We start from the raw sequence: 19606 nt of genomic DNA on the forward strand, positions 1-19606 counted from the left end.
TAAAAAACATTTCGACTGGGCTGTGCAAGTCTTACTAGCATATAAAAAGCACCTTCAGGTAGATTACAGCAAAGCAGACTTTCTACCAAAATGCTTTGCATTAAGTACATCATTACCCTCTTCAGGTATTTCTAGTTTACTTGTGAAAATCCCACAAATCACAAGCTTATAACATCATACATTCAAGTTGACAAAGCAATCAGGGGCAAATTTTTTTTATAATAGGATGCAATGATCTTCAGTGTCAAGATTATTTGGTACCTAAATAATAAATTTATCGAGAGAAGAAATAACCGTAAACATTTTTTCTTTCTCATCAAATAATGGATAATGACCACCTAAAACAACGAAATAAATCACATTTGTGATCTCACAGGGCTTCAATATGACACAAGTAAGCATATTTTTACTTCCTAAAACTTAAAAGTGGCAGAAATAGCTGAAATGGCCTTCACGTGAACACAACAGAATCCTCTGAGTGTATAGTCATGTAAAACTACTTATTTGGTGTCGAAGTTACATCCCAAACGTCATGACATTTGACTGAAACTCAGGTTATCCATCTTTCGTTTGACTTCAAAACTTGCTGCTTTCTCACCACTATTTCAATTTTTTCTTGTTTTTCAAAAGGTGGTAAAGCCTGATTGCAGATAGTGATCTTTTTTACTTGAGAACTAGATCACAACACCCAAGCCTTTTCAAGCTAGAATACCAAACTACTGAGATTCCTTTCGCCGCCTTAAGCCACCGTTTTATCTTTCCTGTGTATCCACATATCTATTCCCAGTCTATTTATTGAAACCACGGTAAAATTAAGTGAGGTATATTATTTCATTTGAGAAGACATTGCAAGTGATGATTATCCTCCTTTGGAGAGAGAGATCGTGTTGATTTGATCTATCAACAAGAACAAAAATAAACGCCCATTACAATAAGAAACCTAAAAACATTAAAGCAAATAAACTAAGTAGTCTGCACTAACTTCCCATCTTCATTCACATTGACAGTAGGAGGTATGTGCCTGTAGAAACCATCCACAAAAGCTTCCCTGTCATCGAAAAGGAGGTCTTGATGGATCATCGTATCACATTCACTACGCATCTTCTTTCCACCACACTCTACCATCTGACATCACACTTTCCCTCGGCACAAATGGCACACAACTGGCCTAACATATACGACCCTTGAGTACACAGAAGGGAAGTTGAAAATCAGCTCCCTTGATGACCCCCAGTTTTTTTTTTTTCAAACTATCCATTTTTTCCAGTTATTTTCCGGGCTCTGGAACGAATTAAGAACTTCCTGGCAGTTCAGCAGAGGTGATTGAAGTTCATCGTCTTTATGAAAACAAACATCTAACTTTTAGCTTGAAACATTTTGGAAACTTTAAAACATGTAAATAAATGGAGTGATGCGAACCAATTTTAATTTTCATGAGTGGATGATTTCATTATTAGCCATAAAGGAGATGTATAAAAAGCTTTCAAAAATCAAAATTGACACAAGATTTGGTTATAAATGTACCAAAAAAAAATTTCTTTGACTTTCTTACGCACTTACGCCAGGAATTGGCTCTATTATTGAAGAGAGGATGACGGTTACGAGGTTAATATCAAACGCTACGAGGACTTTTAATTTTACAACGAATGATTCTGGGTCGGGTTGTTCCTGATGGGAAACTGCTTAATTTTAACAAATAATTTTAAAGTACCATTATCTTTCGCTTCGCTCGGCAATGTTGTATGTAGCTTGATAAACGGAAAAAAGGAAACTAACGACAACAAACTGATAAAAATATCGTAAAATCACCTTCTTCTGTTGCACTGCAGAGCGCTGTATTCGTCACCTTTTTTTCACGCGGCCGATACTCGTGCTTGTATTTCCTCAAACCAGTGGTGGAGTCCCTATAAAATTCCAAATCACTTCAGCCTTTTTTCCTCTAACGTGATATTTCTTTTTCTCCAAGCAAACTTGTTGCTTCTTGTAGCATAGCATCGAGAAATTCTTTTATTCTTTGACACCTTCTTCGCCTCTATTTTGCATTTTGTGACTCGCGCTACCTTAATCGCTCCAGTCTACCGCTGGCCTCACGGTCATATCAATGTTGAATGATAATACTTCATTTTTTCACATTTGAGAAGTTATGATAATCTTTCATTCAGGAAGGAGATCGTGTTGCGAAATTTCAATGCCTGGCATATCAACCCCGCCCACTGAGAATTGAAACTGGATTTTGGGCATCGAAGGCTCGATTTATTCCTTTGGGTATTCGCTTTGGGGGCCACGTAGACCCGCAGAAACCGCAACTATTAAGTTCGGGATTCATTCGCTCTAGAAAAGGTGAGATCTTTTGGAGAAAAACTCTGAGGAATGAAACAATAGCGCAGTTAAGCGACCTCTAGTGAGAGTGTCTACTAGTGCATCCTTTTTGTTTGACGACTCGATGAACCTCAAATAATGATTGAAAACATTTTATTCCTTCAAGTTTTTTCGCTCAATGTTCGCAAGTTTTATTTGTATTTATTAAAACAGAGCATTTTCTGAGCTTTAAAAAAGAGATACTGAAGGAGCATATTTGATAGTTGTAGGCCAAAGTTCTTGTTATTGGCGTTTTAATTTAAGCACAGCCACCTTTTTCAGGCACGTGTGAAGAATGAATTCTTAAGAAAGACCGCAGACATTTTATGCGTTCAAGTTTTTTTTCGCCGAGTCCTTTCAATTTTCATCTGCATAAAATAAAAAAGGGCATCTTGTGAGCTTTCTAGAGAGACCTTTTAACGAGGTGCGTGTAAAGCGTGTTTGCAAGTCGTTCATTCGCGAACATTCAGATAACACGTGCCAAATCACAATATATGGCTTCGAGTCTGGCAGCTCTTAACACATGTTTGCGATTCTGAAATTCACTAGGAGCCTTTGAAAGCAATTGATGGGGGAAGTGTTTCTGGGACTGGTGCGTTTGCGAGCCGTTTTTGTCAATGAACACCAAACTTCCGTTGTTTACATTAAAGCTATTGTTTCCAGTTGAAAGAGAAAATAGAAAAACTTCAAATACTTATCTTGGATCATTTGCAGAGAAAAACAAAATCAACAATTTTGTTTTGGAACGCTAGTCCAACAGAATATGACACAGAGAGCACGTGGAAGAAATAGAAAAGAGTTTTAGCCAAGTTCACGGCAAACGCGAATGTCAAATTTCGCCTACTTTTCTTCTTATCCAATAGATCCAATAGAGAAATACACAAACTGCTCTAAAAGCTGAAAGGCAGACGACAAAGTTTTGCCGTTCGCATACGCGAGGCCGTTTACTTAACTTATGTTTTATTATAGAGATATTCGACGTTCTTTCCTTCGTGGTTAAGAAATTTAGAGAAAAATTTTCAGAATTAATGCTATTGTTCGTTTTTGGACGATAAACAAAAGAAAATTATGACACACGTCATCAAAGGGCGTTCCGATTTCTCTAGCGGTCTTACTTTTCCGAGTGAAATCAAACAAGAACCTCACTGATTCGAAACATTCGCATGAATATGAAACGTGGTACACACTTAAATCGACGTGAAGTTGTTTCGGTTTAAAAAAGAAAAATTGCAACAATTGATTTGGACTTTTCTCATAATAAAATCTAGAGCCTTACGTTTTATTTTACTGATAATACCCCCGAATATATTAATTTGTTATTACACCGCCATGGTTGACAACACCAAAGATTTGAACACGTTTCAGCGTAATTACAGAACATAAGTAAAATTGTTTAATCGTCAATTTATGAATTATTTTTGCCCTGAAACAGGACATCGATGATACTGAGAAACGAGGGAGTAATGTCGGAGTTCTACACTCTCTACAGCTAGCGGTGGAATGAATTCAATATATAGATGGCGGTTGGTGTTCTCGGGTTTTAAGTGCCACTCTCGCTAAGAGCGGTCCTCTCGACTTCCCGTCGGAAAAAAAGTTTTCTCTTTTTTTTGCCCATGAAAAGGGTTTAGGACACATGTTTCAAAATTATTTTAGCTGCCCTCCAATTCTCTTTTTTTACGTCCCCACAAGCCAAAACTGATTTTTGGCCAGACCACCCCTGTGGACAGCAATCGAAAGTGTAAATTTCAAAGATTTTGTCAAGCGCACAGCGACTGCAACAATGTAGTTCCCGGAATTCTATCTTGCTACAAGTTACAAGATGTATTCAGTTAGTTAACGGACAAAATATGGAAACTTCAGCTGATATATTTTTCATCAGCGTGATCAGAGGAGACCCTTCTCTAGGACCTTAGTTTGCATATCGAAAATTTACTACTTTGTACAAAAGAAGTCTCAAAATGCAGGCGTTAATCGGGCCGAAAAAGCAACAATGTGTTTGCTCAATTGCGCTCGTGTCAAAGATCATTTGCATGATTCCTAAAATTGACCAAGATCTCTCTTTTTGCTTGCGCGCTTGCGTGACTTACAAAGTAGACAAAAATAAAATTTGGCACTCTGGTCATAACAGACATATCGCGTTGCTTAAAAGGACACACAAACAAGTTGAATTAGGTTACAGTGTTTATATTTACAAAACAACAGGCATACACTCTGAAATAGTTTTTTCAGTTTCTCCCGAGATTTAATTCACGGAACCCGATGAACTAACCCTCCTTTTCGCAGATTTGTTTACATCATTAATGATGTTACGCTCTTATGGATCACAACGGTTTTAAGTGACAAACTCGGGTGACGCTATATCGAAGGCGTTCGTCGAGGGTCGAACACACAAGTTTATAGTACAGCGGTTAAACTTAAATGAGGTCATGTAAGATGCAGCGCTTGTTCCCCCCGAAACGTTCAAACCTGAGATGTACAAAAACGTACTGAACAAAGGACCCTTAAGGTCTTGGGCAGTTTCTTGATTTTGTGTGAGTATTTTGTGGTTGTCATAAAATAACTACTGATATATATTTCTTTTCAACAATTTTCACGGGATTTTTGTCATCAAGCTAGATGCGAAAACAATTTTTTTTTTATGGTGGGCACATAAAATAGCATTACACCGCTACTATTTTCTTCCAGTATCAGTCTTTAGGACAAGAAGAAATATTACTAAATGCATGATCGCTTAGTTCGTAACGATTCCCGAAATACTAGATTTATAAAAACAAGCCATCGATCTATACTTCGCTGTTTTTGTATATTCACATGTGGCTCACAGACAAATATATACAAAAACTAATCACAATTTTTCAGTATTTTGGAGCTATTTACCAGGTTATCCATGCGTCAATAAGCCTAACAGTAACGTTTGAATTTTAGACGGTAACGTCGTCTCTTTAAAAGTAAATTTTAAGAGATTATCTTTGCAGCGTTGACTCCTTTGAGAGAAGTTCAATGTTTTTTACTTGCGTGATACGAAAAACTTGTGAACACTGAAACGTCAAATGATTTGTGAAATTGTACACACCCTAAGTCTGAAGTAAATGGATGTAAATGACCTTCCCGATTTTGTGTCAATAGGAAATGCTTTAATGTATGCGGATGATACCACTTTATAATGTATAGGCCCTAATGTTGAACATGTTGTCTCCATTTAAATTCTGTGATGGATCAGATCTCATTATGGAGTATGAGAAATAAGCTTATTATTCACCCTGCTAAGACAGAAGCTATACTTTTGAGGATAACTCCTTTTATTGGCCCTATCCAGCCCATACCTTTTGACTCTGGTTTTGTTAAAATTGTCACATTGGCTACCTATCTTGGTGTTACAATTGACAAAGATTTCCCTTAGTCTATTCACACTTGGAAGGTTAAAACAGCTGCCCTGAGAATAATGAAACCTTTGCCCAAATATGTGACCTCTGCTATCTCAACTTGGGGTAATTGCTCCACCCCTCTTCTACAATTATTGAATCGCCATCCATGCTAGAGGGTGTCGCATAACAAACAAGGTACAATCAATCGACAGTAATAGCACTACACTGAAGGAATTTAAGTGGCTTCCAATTGATCTTCTCAATAAGAGGCGTATCCTTTTGTTGATGTTTAAAGTATTTTATGGCTTAGAACTATAACCAATTCTAGATCTCTTCACAATGAAAGTTATTACTAAATCAACTCGCGTACCAAACCCGATGACCATCAAAAGGGTTATTTCAAAAGCTAACAAGGGCAGACAAAGTAGCTAAGAGAGTCTCTGAGTAGTTCACTTTCATGCAACTTGCGTGGAAGTACTGACCACAGCTGTCACATCCCAGTCGGTCTTCTTCATTGTCGTCATGGCAGACTTTGACTTCATCTACAACGATTACCAAGATTAAAGGATTTACAGTTTGGAAACAAGCTGTGACTTAGGTTAATTACTCGTGGATGTCATCGTAACAACAGCCAAATACTATTGACGTTATTCGTGCACGTTCGATTACTATGTCGAAAGCTGTATCTACAGCGGATTCTTCGCACAGACACCTCGCAAACTGAAAGAAACGATCAAAAACGATAATCAATCATTAGGAAAAAACCGTGAGGAATATGCAATATTCCCTTAAATCCTTTTGAAACAGAAAATATTGGTTGTTAAGGTATATTTAATCAAATGCACTTCTTCTAGCGGCTAGCCTATCGAACCGTAACGCTAGTCATCTTGTGAGGGTAAAGATTTCGTGCCCTAACATCTCATGATTAAAAGAGAGTATTGACTTCTGTATTAAACTTAAAGCGAAAAGTCGCGAGTGGCGAGTTGGCTACTTACGAGACAAATGAGATTTCCGCAGTTGTACCCATCCTTCTGTTTAAAGAGCACTGGCTCGATGCAAGGCCATGATAGGGAAAGCCAGCCCGTTTTGGTGTCGGCGACCTCACTACAAATATAATGACAAGCAAATAAAGGGTTACTCTATGCTCAAACTGACTGCCGTTTTAAATTGAAGGAGCAGATTTTTTTCACTAACGACTTTATAATTCTACTCTTGTTGTAACTACTGAAAGTAGACATTGCTTGCCTATCATGTTCGTTCTTCTGTTTGCAGAACAAGGCAAGTCAATAAGTCATGTATACAGTACTTGTTCTTACCTTATCTTATCTATCTATGATGCGAGAGGAGGATTTGCTAGGGGACTTGTTTGTCGTTGAACATCTCCTGCCAATGGGTCAAAGTAGTACCTGGTTGTTTTCGATTTGTCCAAGAGCTTTAAAAACAAGAAATTAGGGTTCTTGGTTTCACCTCAAATTAATCATCTACCTTTCATGAATTGCATTTGCTATGAATTGGTTATCTCTTTCAGCAAAACACTTTGATTAAGTTAAAAGGAAAGCCTACCAGTAGAGTCTAGTGCTTTCCAGATTTTACGATCGGAAAAAATATCCTGGTAACATTAAAGAAGCTCTCTCCTGACCACAGCAAACGCGTACTACGTCAAATTTAACAATTCCAGCCAAAGTGCTGTCTGCGCAGAAAAGGCCGTTATATTGTAGGTTCAATTTCCATAGCACAGCCTCCACCACCTCGTAAGAGACTCAAACATATAAGACAAAGTCCACCACCTACAAGGCGATCGTTCTTGATTGTAGGTTATACATTATAATATTTTATAACGCAGATTGTTTTATGAACATACTACCTTGTCTACGAGCCAACTCCCGACAAAGTCCTTTATAGATGTTCGTCTCTGAGGAGTGTTGCACGGCCACATGCGGAGGAAGAAGTGTCCATAGGTCGCCAACCATTAGTCTTGAAGGACCGATCTCAAGCATTACGTGGTGCATCTCAAGGTTAACTCCCTTTGCATTGAGAAGACGCGTGACAGGGTCACATTTATAAATACGCTGTGGGCCATCAAAGGTGATTTCTCCGAAAGAGACAGAAACGAAAAATAGAAACAACGGCGAAATTTGCTAGAGCAATACCTCCTTAAAATCACAGAGCTTAGCACGATAAATGATCTTACCGTGTAGTGCCTGTTGCTTGCTTGGATTCCTCAGAAATTGCATTTTCTGTTACTTTGTCTTGGTCTCTTTCCTCGCTACTCAAAGTCAAGTCCACAATTACTTCTTCAGTTTGCTGAAAAAAATGATGAACAATGTAAGTGGTAGGAACGTTTTGTCAATTTTTATGCGATAGAAAAAGATGATCTGATCATAAAGACGAAAATTCGTTCCCTAAGTTTTCACGTGTAAATACCTATTTTTTTTTAAGATGACTAAATAAGTTGTATTCGAATATATCTATCAATATTCTTGTCGTTAGGCTGCCTCGCTCGTCATCTCTCGGCGCCCTTCAAGTTTGTCTGGCAACACGATAGGTGTAGAGGTCCTCTTCTTCCATTTTCTCCGTTTAGGTAGCTTTTTGTGAAACACCTGGTGGTATTCAACTTTATTCGCTTTAAATGTTTTCATTACCGGACTATTTCTAAGAGGAAGGCCTGATTTTTGGGACAATTTTTTGTCAGCACGTCGTATTCTTACGCCAATTAATGCCTCCCTGAGTATGTTGCTGTTATCTACGAGAAAAGCAACATCTTTCGCAGCGTTCAGTTGCTTTTGAAGGTTCTTTCTAAGTCTTGTGCACGTGCTGAGGGAAGCCTGACCAGTTTTAACCCCTTCAGTTCCTCCTCCACCACCTTGTGCTTCTGTGATGTCCTCAGAAGTTTCCTGGATATCCAGCAGTTCTGACGGGCTGCTTTCATTAAATGCATCTTCTGTCTCTTCAATGGAATTTTCTTTTCTTATTTGAGCAGTAGGCAGTTGCGCATCTTCTTCACCGGAGACCAGGCAATTAACATTTAAATATTCGGTGTCGAGAGTGATAAATACACTGGTTTTATAGTCCTTTGGAAGGACATTAAAGTCCCACTCTCGGTAGCCTTTGAACACCGCGAAGAAATGCTTGCAAGGGTATTGGGACTTCTGCCACCCTTCCCAAGTGCAGCTTGGAATTTTTAACTGAACAAGATGTTTCTGTTTTGACCTACTGGAACTTTTCACGTGAAATTCACTTTTCTGAAAATTAACAGAGGATACATCGCCATCTTGGCATTCGCCTGCCTGAAAGCGAGTTTCAAACAGTGCTTCACGAATTGTGGGGTCTGCAGGTAAACAGGAAGGGAAGAAATGTACCTTCCATAAGCACTACTAAATTTAATTTGCTTTGCAGGTAGTGCTGATAGGAATCCGGAATAATTGATTTTACTTAAATAGTGGCGATACCATAAACGGACTTGTCCATTGATCTTGATAAATACTCGTAATTAAATACTTTGTTCTCTGCTAAATTTCGTTGTTGTTATGTTGGCTTCAAGTAGGACACTTCAGGACAGTTTAAATACAGTGAGCCGCTGGCCTACTTGACTGTTTTGTGCATTTTGAGATGTTGAGTTTCATAAAAGCACATGGCATGTTTTGTAATTTGTGTTTTCGAGCTTATTCGGTTTCTCAGTGATCTAGGCACGAAAAACTTTCAATCGTTCGTTAGTGAACCGTTGGTTAGCTAGTTTATTTATTCGTTCCAGTTCATTCGCTCGGCGTGATGGTGTTTGTTTGCCAATTTGCATAGAATAATAATACAGTTCAACGCATATCAAAGTATTCAGCTGTCCTTGATCACGAAGTAGAGACACTGGGTCTGTACAAAGTTTTTCTCCGCGTCGATGTTTTAACAAGATGTCAGGTGAAGCGAAACGTATGTCGCTTACGAAAGAATTGCTACCGAGCGAAGGACCTCGTCACGAAAACACTATTTCATCTCATCAGGTTACACAATCCGAAAAGGCGGCTTCCAGGTCTGAATTTGTGGCGAGTAAAAGACAGATAGTGCCATCGAAGACTATCGATTCAGAGGAATTTAGGATTGAGAGAGCGATTGATTTGAAAGCAAGGAGAGCGGGACATTTGGGAGACGTGAGAAATTAAATTTAGTTCAAGATTTTCTCGCTGGCGGAGCAATTGAGGAGGAAGTACTTCGAAGTGTAGATGATTATGAACATGCTTTTCACAGATTTGTAGATGCTCATGAAAAGTATTTGCAAAACAAAGGAATGGAAGCTGTGGCAAAAGAAAGTTACGAGAAAGAGATTGAGCGCAAATTTCTTCTGGATGTTGATATCAGCGAATGGAAATTTAACATGAAGTATGAAGAAAGCAAACGCGAAATCGAGCCGCCATTCGCGTCGGTCTAGTAAGACGGGAGAGGATTCCTGTTCCACTCGTAGTAGCGTAAAGGAAAAGAGAAGAATTGTCGTAGAAGCGAGATTGAAGATGGAGGCTTTAGAAGAAAAGCAGAGTTTAGAACGTCGCTTAGAAGAAGAGGAAGTTGAGTTTAAAAGAAGAGAACTTGAACTTGAGGAGGAAAGAAAGCGAAGCAAGGTTGACTTAGCGAGGAAACTGGAAAAGATGACAGCAGAAATAGAAGTAAAGAAGGCTGCGGTCGAGTTTAAAATGGAATAAGAAGAATTACAAAGCTAATACTCAGATGACAGAATTGGAGTAGACGAGGCAAGTCCAGCCCTGGCCCCGGAGGCGAGTCCTGATGTAACACGCCTCCCAATAAGCTCATCATCTAAAACATTGCCGGGTGTGCTTCCCGTACTTCATGTTCAAACAGTAGCAACGCCCAAGGAGGCGACAGTCAAACAGGAGGTGTTGTCAGCATCAATTCCTTCCCTGAGTGATGTGTCATCCCTTTACGCATCCCTACCTAATCTGTTAGCATTGCAGCATCCCTCGTGTACACCCATCGAAAGAGACAAAAGGCCCAAATTTGCCAAAAGGAAAGAGAGTTCATCCCCTCTAAAACAGCATGTAAGTGAGCAGCGAACACCCTATAGGAGTACATCCTCCGAAGCTCAGGTAGCTCCTCAACCAGTTCACACCCCTGTCGAGCAACTTGCACAACAGTCGGCACAACAAGTGCATCATCCATAACCTCAAGCAGACATGGCTCCTTGGTTAACGATAGCAGAAGCACTTAAGCAAGGTCCCTCGCAGCCAAAGATAGAACTGATGAAGTTTTGATGAGATCCCACGGAATATGCTGAATTTACTGTAAACTCTCGTGACCACATCGAGAGCCAGGTGACCGATGATTCTCAGAGATTGACCCGTATGCTAACACATTGTGTTGGAAAGGCCAAGGATGCAATCAAGAGTTGTGTTAATCTTCCCGTGGGCCAGAGATATGAAGAAGCTTGGAAAACCCTAATGAAGAATTTTGGTCAACCCCATATGGTGGCCGAAGTACACTTGAGAAAACTGGAGAGTTTAAAGTAATGTAATGGACTTCAACGGACGACTTGAAGATGTGAAGAAAGTGTTAACTACTATGGGGCCCCGTTATGCAGCTCGTCTCGATAAAGAAAATATGATCCTGACACTGGTGAGGAAACTGCCTAATGAAAGCCTGAAACGAAAATTTACAGATATTGCTAGTGATATTATCCAATCCAAGGGTCAGGTTAACTTTGCCGACTTCTTGAGCTTTATCCAGAAGAGGGCTGATTGCTTGAACAATCGTTTTGGGCAAGAACTGAAGCCATCACCTGCGCAAAATGACAGAGAAATAAGATCAGTTAGTAGGGACAGACAAGAGCCACCCCGAAGAGCTACTACCCTTCATGTCGCTGCCGACAATAACGCACCCAGAAGGCCTGGCGGTGCGAAATCAGCTACCTTAAAGTGTTATCATTGTTCTGGTTCACACGCGGTTTGGCAGTGTGAGAGTTTTAGAAGTGCACCTTATGAAGAACGATTACGAACTGTACAGTTGAAGAGATTGTGTGGAAGTTGCCTGGGACAAGGACATTTTAAAAGAGATTGCATGAGGAAATTTACCTGTCGAAAGCTGGGGTGTGGGAAGAGGCACCACTTCATCATCCACCCTCCTGACAAGCGGAATACCACAGACCCTGCAGTGAAGACGAGCAGTGTCGAGCAAGGACCAGCTATTATAAACCAGAGCTTTGTTGGTGGAACAGCCGCTGCACCCATCGAACCGAATCCTTCTTTGGTTGCCCAGCCAGTTACCGTATCGTGTACCTTCAGAGAATCTGCTCCCGTTGAAACATCCAGAAACAGTCGGCCAAGGGTTTGCTTTAAGGTAGTTTCAGTGAAAGTAAGCGGTCCGGGTAGTGATAAGCAGATTACAACGTACGCATTCCAAAACAACGGCTCAGACGCCACACTCTGCCTAGGAGGACTGTTGGAAGAATCGGGCGTTGAAAGTGAGTCCACAGATTTCAGGCTTACCACAGTGAATCATGAAGGGAAAGAATACGGTCGTCGAGCCAGCTTGAAGATAGAAGCCCTAGAGGGAAAGACAAAGTTCACCCTCGACCAGGTTTTAACTACTGAACGCCTTCCTATTGGAGAGAAGCACTTTACCAACAACAGAGAATTGAGAAAGTGGCCTCACCTTGACAGTATCTATCTCTCACAAGTAGACGAACGCAAAGTCTCTATCCTTATCGGAAGCAACCGACCAGATACTATTGATAACAATTCAGAGATCAGAAGAAGGACTAAAGGTCAGTCCTATGCTGTGAATACGCCCTTAGGATAGACAGCGTATGGTCCCATGGACGAATCAAGTGGTGATGGCGTGTCTGTCAATTTCGTTGAGAGTGATCATGAAGAAATGCTAAGCACGCAGTTGGATCGTTTGTACAACACTGAGTTCAGAGATTCCCTTGTAGATATGGAACAAAGCTGGTCTGGCCAAAAATCATTTTTGGCTTGTGGCGACGCAAAAAAAGAGAATTGTAATACAACTTAGCTATTTTTGAGACATGTGTCCTAAACCCTTTTCATGGGCAAAAAATAAAAGAAAACTTTTTCCGACGGGAAGTCGAGAGGACCGCTTTTAGCGGGAGAGGCACCAAAGTTGGATTTACTTGAAAGCGTGGCATAAACAAGCATTCAAAATCAGTAGGGCTACTGATAAAAGTTTTTTTGCGATATCCGTTGAATTTCTATTTTTAATGTGTCTTCAACCTTGAAAAAGACTCACTAGAAACTGACTAGCGTATTGATTTATTTCCAACAAGCGACTAGGGATTTGGAAGTGTGGCATCGATCATGACAGCTCTACTTCTGAAAATTACGTCATTACATCTGAGTCTAGTACAAACCATCGTCCCAGGAAACATAACCGCTTCGCTTTCATTTTCAATTGCACAGCACATTGAACGTATCCGTCTATCCACTTTAGGTTCAGGTTTGTTTTCTGCTTGCTGTAAAGCTCGCGGCTAATCAAATTAACAACTCTTAAATTGATTTAAACAGTGGACAATGTCCGTGTTTACAACATAGCCTCATCTAAACACGAGGGGGGCTGGCTAAGTTCCTGAAAGTTGGCAAACCCAACAAACAGTCAAAGGATTTTCATAAGTCTGGGACCAAAGTGGTATTCCTAATTTTGATCACAAATATCATTCATACAATAAGCTTTCATGACTTCATTTATTTACTACACAAAATTTATCTCAACGTTTTCGCAAAACGTTTACAATTGACCTTAAAATAAATCATTCAGAATGAAGTCGACTTGACCTAATTTTAATTGATGCCGTTAGGAAGTTATTTTTAGACCTAAAATTGACAGCAAGGACATATTTAGTTTACCGGTTCAAACTTCAGTTCTATCAACAAAATTCTGCTTTTTATATCCACAAAAAAACTCATCAAATCAATCAAGTTGCCTGATAAATCGTAGATAACTTTATCAAACCACCCAAGAATATTATAGAGTATTGTAAGAGGATCCGGTAAATTATTTCATACAAAATTCGTTTCATGACACACAAAAAATCTTCCCGAAACAAAATTATCGGTCTCTCAGGGAGAAGGCTTTAGGAAAAGTCGGCTGGTCTGATTTTCATTTCAGATGTTTTGGGATTGGTTTTAGCAGCTTTAGCAGTTAATTTTGCCCAGGAAATTTTGTAAGAACTTCCACGACGATGACAGACGCTGTTAAGATTTGAATAAGCAGTACAAGCTCCATCAATGTACAGGTACCACCATCCTCCCCAACATTTCCATGCACAACCAAGATTAGCTGGATGTCTCTCCCATGTACTAAATGACGTGCCATTATGAATGAAGAGGGAATCGTGAACAGTTGCAGCTGTACAAAAAGAGGAAGGAGTAAAAAATAAACTTAAATATATTTTAGCTTCACAGTTGACAATTATCCGTTATTGTGTATAAAACTATGACATACTGTTACTTATGAGGGCGATGTTTCTGAAAAACGCTTTTGAATTCTAGAGCATCAAAGTTACAGAATCAAATCTGGCACCTAGTTTTGTATGCATCCTAGACCTTCGTGTCACTTGATGGATTTCTGCCACCAAGTCACAGGGAAATTGCCAGTAAATGGGTTATTTACGGTTGGACTCATGAGTGTGATATGCATAACTGTATACGAATGCACGAATAAAAACGATATTTCCAAGGCATACAGTCGTTCGAGAGACACGTGTAAGAAGAGCTGTAAGATTTACCATATTTAAGTGTGATGATGACGACGATCATCCATAACAATGATCGAGTATTAAGGAAGAATGTATTGGCTTACATGAAATATTGCCGATGCGTAGCTTGTAATCAGCTGTCTCATTCTCAATACCAAACCATTTGTACTCAGCGTAAACAGTTTTGCTGGCATTTACTCCCAGATCCACGCGAAGTTTGTTTTCTGTCTTGTTCTGCGTCAGGCGTTGGATCTTGTTCAGTCCCAGCCAAAATTCGCGAGTGAGGAAGCCACCAAATCCCTTTTTGTAGTCTTCCCAGGTGCGGTTGAAATCAACAGTGCCATCCACCCTTTTCTGGATCACTGTCCATCCTCCACCAGCTGTAGTTTGGTCACAATAGACATTAAAGGCACCTGAACCATCAGGGTCGATTGTATAAACACCACTGATGGTTTGGCCGCATTTGAAAAGCTCAGCACAGTTCTTAGCTGAATAAGAGAAATAATAATTTATATAACACAAAAGAAAGTTTCACTAAGATGTACATGCATTCAACCATCCACAACGAGGAAAAAGAGAAGAAGGAAAGGAAAAAAAGTAATTAAAGCAAAGACATCGAAAGGAAAAAATGATCAGCTCAACTCATGGTTCAACTTGGGATTTTAGAGAAAAGGAAGTGATACCTGTTCAGTAACAATTTTGTGAGATTTAGATACGCCCAGGGAACGAGTATCCGTCTCGTTTTCTGCACAGGAAAAAAATCATTAAAAATCAACCCTGTCTCGCTACCACTTTGTCGATAAGCACCTACTTCGAGAGAATGAGCTTCAAAATTTAAAATTTAACAATTACAAGAATACGCCAACGAATGGAATCTTACTCACATATTACCGATTCCCTAGTGTTGGTTATGCACCCTATCTGGGCTGCACGCGTTTCAGATAACATTTGAGACGCGACTACTAAAGCCACACCGAGCACCAAAGTTGAACTTAATGATACAGACATGATACGATGATATCTTGAAATACTGCAAAGTTAAAAAACTGAAGAAACTTTTGTTGAAAGCACAATGGAATTCAGAACCTCCCAGAATGTTGCGGGTTGAAATTCCTGCGATATTGTTTCATCTGTCAAAGTTTCAGATTGTTTCAGCCGGGCAGTTTGCTTACCACAAGTACGATACAAGCGGGAAAACTTGAAGATTGCACAAGTAGTATTTGCGATTTTCAACTCAACTTCCGATTGATTTATTCTCGTTACCTCAATGAATGTAAGTTGAGAATGAAAATATCATCATCTACTACAGGTCTAGCGGCCAGGTCTTCAGCCACTAAGACAGTGGCCGAAGAATAGGTAAAAAAAATTGGTTCAAGTTTACAGCTGTTCGTATATCGAGATATACACTTTGGAATTTTGGGAATGCTGGAGTTGCCCTCCAGACTTGATGAATGAACGCTGACGAATGAAAAATTTGATTGACAAAGGGTGTTATTTTGTATTGTTTGAATGACTACCTGAAGGAAGCATTTATCATTTTGCAGTGTTGTATTACATCAGTCATTCTAAATTTATCCTTGACTATTTTGAAGCTTTCGAATAAGCTCCTGAATAAGCTCATTTAGTGAAACGGGAAATACCTTAGTTAAGAATATTTCTTTTATTCAAGCGTTGTCTTTATAACGCCATCATTGATAGAAATAGACGATACTGCTCCAATTGACACTGCATTTGGCGTTTAGCAAGAATATATTAACTTAAATATAGGTTTTACATTAAAACGGAAGTTTACTTATAGTACTACATCCTCAACAATGCAAAAGGTGCGTCTCTATACAAAGGCAATTGCGCTCTAGCAACGCCAATATCGCAAAATATCGGCCGTGTTAGGATAAAATACAGAAACAATATTACTTCAAAGAGCCGAGAGATTTTTTGCAAAATTGATATGTCAATTAGGAAAAAGATTGTAGACGCTTGATGGGTATAATTTTGTGTACTCGTTGACTGACTGTGTATGTTATGACTCCAGCTCTTCGGCCATTGTCTGAATAATGCGAGGCAGAAATAGGGTGTTGATTTTCTTTTTGTTCTACTTAGTTAACTAACCCTTTTGAAAGAAATTTTTACGACACCCATGGAGCGCTTCGGCATTTGAGTGCTTTTATCATCCACGAAAAAAAAAAACTGAGTTTGATGGTTGATTGTTCAAATTAACGAACCAAGTCCGGGTCTTAATAACTGGCCCGTATACAGCTCCCTACCCCCAACCCCCTACCCTTTTTGATAAAAGCTTTGTTATGCGATTTCTTTTGTTAAGGGTAACGAGCGGCTGAACACCAACCAGATCCTACAGGAAAACCAGCGATATGTAGTCCTGATCTTTATCCTAAACTTGTTGCGAGAACATCAACCTTAACATCGCTAGTCGAAATATTCTGCGTCCAGACTATCCTGCGCGACTTCGGTTTCTTAAATGATGTTCTTAACGTATTGCTCAACTACCCTTATATTGCCCTTGTGATGTAATGACCTTGGTTGACAACGTTTTCGTTCTATTTATCAAGTAACATTCAAGACGTGCTGTAATTCATTAACACGAGTTTAGATCTGTTAAAAAGGCTAAGGATCTTCTTCTTGGTCAACCGTGTGGTGTTGGCTGACGCTCGTCGCAAAACCTCTCGCAAAGAGTGGTCTAATCGGCTTTTTCTCACGAGAGCCTGCAATATCCAAAAGTGATTCAAAGGTAAATAAACAAATAGTAATCCCTAGATTCTCGGTTTCCTCTTCGTTACAGTATCATTTGTGTGCACTAAACTGCTTGTCGTAAAGTTGTTTGCCACTCTTCAGTTTATGGATGTGGCCTTGGAATGAAATAGGAGCTTGGAATACGAAATGATATTATAACATTTTCGTGTAGTATCATGTTAGGAGCCCGACTGGGTGCGTTGATAACTTGATTTGTTTGATCAAGCGGCAAACTCAGTTTTCTTGCCTTAAATGATACTGAAAATGAAAGTGAAAGTAACGTCTTTAAGAATAAAGATGGAAACGTTTCGTCTACAATAAAAGCACTAAGATACTCAAAAACCCCAATTGCGTGGTATCAGTAGAAATATCAGGTCTTGAAATTTCTTTTGAAGACCTAATGAATTTCATTAATGATAATTTTTTTGCCATTATTCAATCTATGTTTGTGGCTCTGGAATAAATCCAGCCACTAAACCTTACGCAAACCCTGGTATAGGTGCCTAAAATACGAGTTGACTCTTCCTTATCGCTTCAAAGAACAAAAGTTGTTGATGAAAAAGATGATAATCTACCACAAATTATGATATTATAAAACTTTGGCAGAACATCACGTTTGGATCCCGACTTGTTTAATTAATGACTTCATTTGGCTTATCAGCTGTCAAAATCAGTTGTGTATGCTGTTAATAACAATGATATTGAAAATGAAAGTAACGACAGTGGGGATAATGATGAAACCTTTTCGTCAAAAATAAAAGCACTTAGACACTGAAAAACCCAGACGTGTGTTATCAAGAGGTTTTTCGAGAAATTTCTTCCAAACAGCTAATTAATACAGAAAATTAATAGAATTTGTACCTTGTTTCCGCTTTGTATTACTAAGATGATAGCCGAAGAGCTAGAGTTACGAGTCGTGATGAGGCAGCCCAAACGCAGCCGATATTTTTCCGGTGTTGACGACGCAAAATTGCAATAAGATTTGGAAAGCGACCCATATTTTATGATGTCTGAAGATGTGATATCGGAAACAACCTTTCTTTAACATTTTCACACGTAAATCCAAATTTAAGATATTTTTTCTTGTTTAACTCTCAATATTGGTGTATATAGTATCGAGTGTTTTCATAATTTCCTGTAATCGATATAATCGACCCTGACTGTTCCGGTGCCTTTAAGGCGACCAGGCGACAGCCGGTAGAGGATAGACGTTTTCGCAACCTCGTGACACGTGGTTTACGTTGTTCATGTTACGGTAAAACGCTACACGATTTGCCCATTTGGCTATTAGTTGGTGTCAGAGTCCGTTTTTAAGCGGTTCTCATTTATCCTTTCAAAGAGATAGTTTTTTTTTGTGCGTGCTTGTCTTTAGGTCCTAGCGTAACTTGTGTCTTTCGGAATGTCTGGAATGTCACTATGCAGGATAGAAATTAGCTTAGCTTTTTCCTTACAATATTAATATTTCAGTTTACGATAAGCACCTGGATACCTCGACTACACTAATTAAACAGGCTTACCCGTAAAATATCTCCTCGCTTCATGGTGCGTCTTCATCAGCTAGACTTATTTATCGTCGAAACTTTCCTCGCTTGTGTTGGCCGCTTCTCCATGGGAATAGTGGAGTGATTCGCATATGCGTATGCATACCACATTCATGAGCTTAATCCTGAACAATCCATCTTCATGCGAGTATACACTGATTTGATGACAGAGAAGACTACTGGCGACGCGAGGGCCTGGGATGTGTAGAACTGGCGGGCGTCAAATTTGATTTAATTACTTTGATGCTCTAGAATTAAAAAATATTTTCTGAAATATTGCCCCACAAGCAGCAGTATCTCATCGCTTATACACTTCTGAGTACCAAAATAGGTCAGAGGTAGCCTCTTCTCGATGACTTGTCCCACTTCCTTTTCCCCCAAAAAATATGATTATCTTCCCCCAATAGGCCTGTCCCAATTGTGCTCGTAAAAGGCTGGAAAGTTGCTCACTGGAATGCCAAAAAGTTGCTGAAAAATTGCCAAAAATCCAAAAAGTTGCTACCAAAATTTCAAAAGTTGCTGCCTAAATTTCTTGCAATTTTTATATAAACGTTAACTGAAAGCTTTATTTTTCGTTCTTCGCAATAATTGCTAACATCGGTCAAGAAAGATAGCTTGAAAGGATGTTATTTTGTATTGTTTTAATGACTACCTGGAGGAAGTATTTATCATTTTGCAGTGTTGTATTACATCAGTCATTCTAAATTTATCCTTGACTATTTTGAAGCTTTCGAATAAGCTCCTGAATAAGCTCATTTAGTGAAACGGGAAATACCTTAGTTAAGAATATTTCTTTTATTCAAGCGTTGTCTTTATAACGCCATCATTGATAGAAATAGATGATACTGCTCCAATTGACAATGCATTTGGAGTTTAGCAAGAACATA

At 39.2% G+C, this 19606-nt stretch overlaps 1 protein-coding gene and 1 pseudogene across 5 annotated transcripts in view; one reads left to right on the plus strand and one right to left on the minus strand.

Moving 5' to 3' along the window:
* The window catches only part of LOC149049477 (ryncolin-4-like), a 48423-nt gene that overhangs the window by 25757 nt on the left and 3060 nt on the right, over positions 1-19606 (minus strand). The window contains exons 1-3 of one of the 5 annotated variants that reach the window (XM_089198427.1): positions 18696-19187; positions 14535-14918; positions 13403-14081 (exon numbers count right to left, since the gene is read on the minus strand). In XM_089198427.1, coding sequence (XP_089054553.1) covers positions 13807-14081; positions 14535-14918; positions 18696-18732 — 696 coding nt within the window. In that variant the 5' untranslated portion in view covers positions 18733-19187 and the 3' untranslated portion in view covers positions 13403-13806. Of the gene's footprint in view, positions 1-13402; positions 14082-14534; positions 14919-15314; positions 15502-18695; positions 19188-19606 lie in introns of those variants that run through there. The other 4 variants (XM_089198424.1, XM_089198428.1, XM_089198429.1 and 1 more) reach the window with 4 other exon arrangements.
* Positions 9626-12518, plus strand: LOC149049480 (uncharacterized; annotated as a pseudogene).

This window comes from Pocillopora damicornis, chromosome 2, assembly GCF_964200805.1.
Source record: "Pocillopora damicornis chromosome 2, jaPocDami1.2, whole genome shotgun sequence".
NCBI lineage: Eukaryota > Metazoa > Cnidaria > Anthozoa > Scleractinia > Pocilloporidae > Pocillopora > Pocillopora damicornis.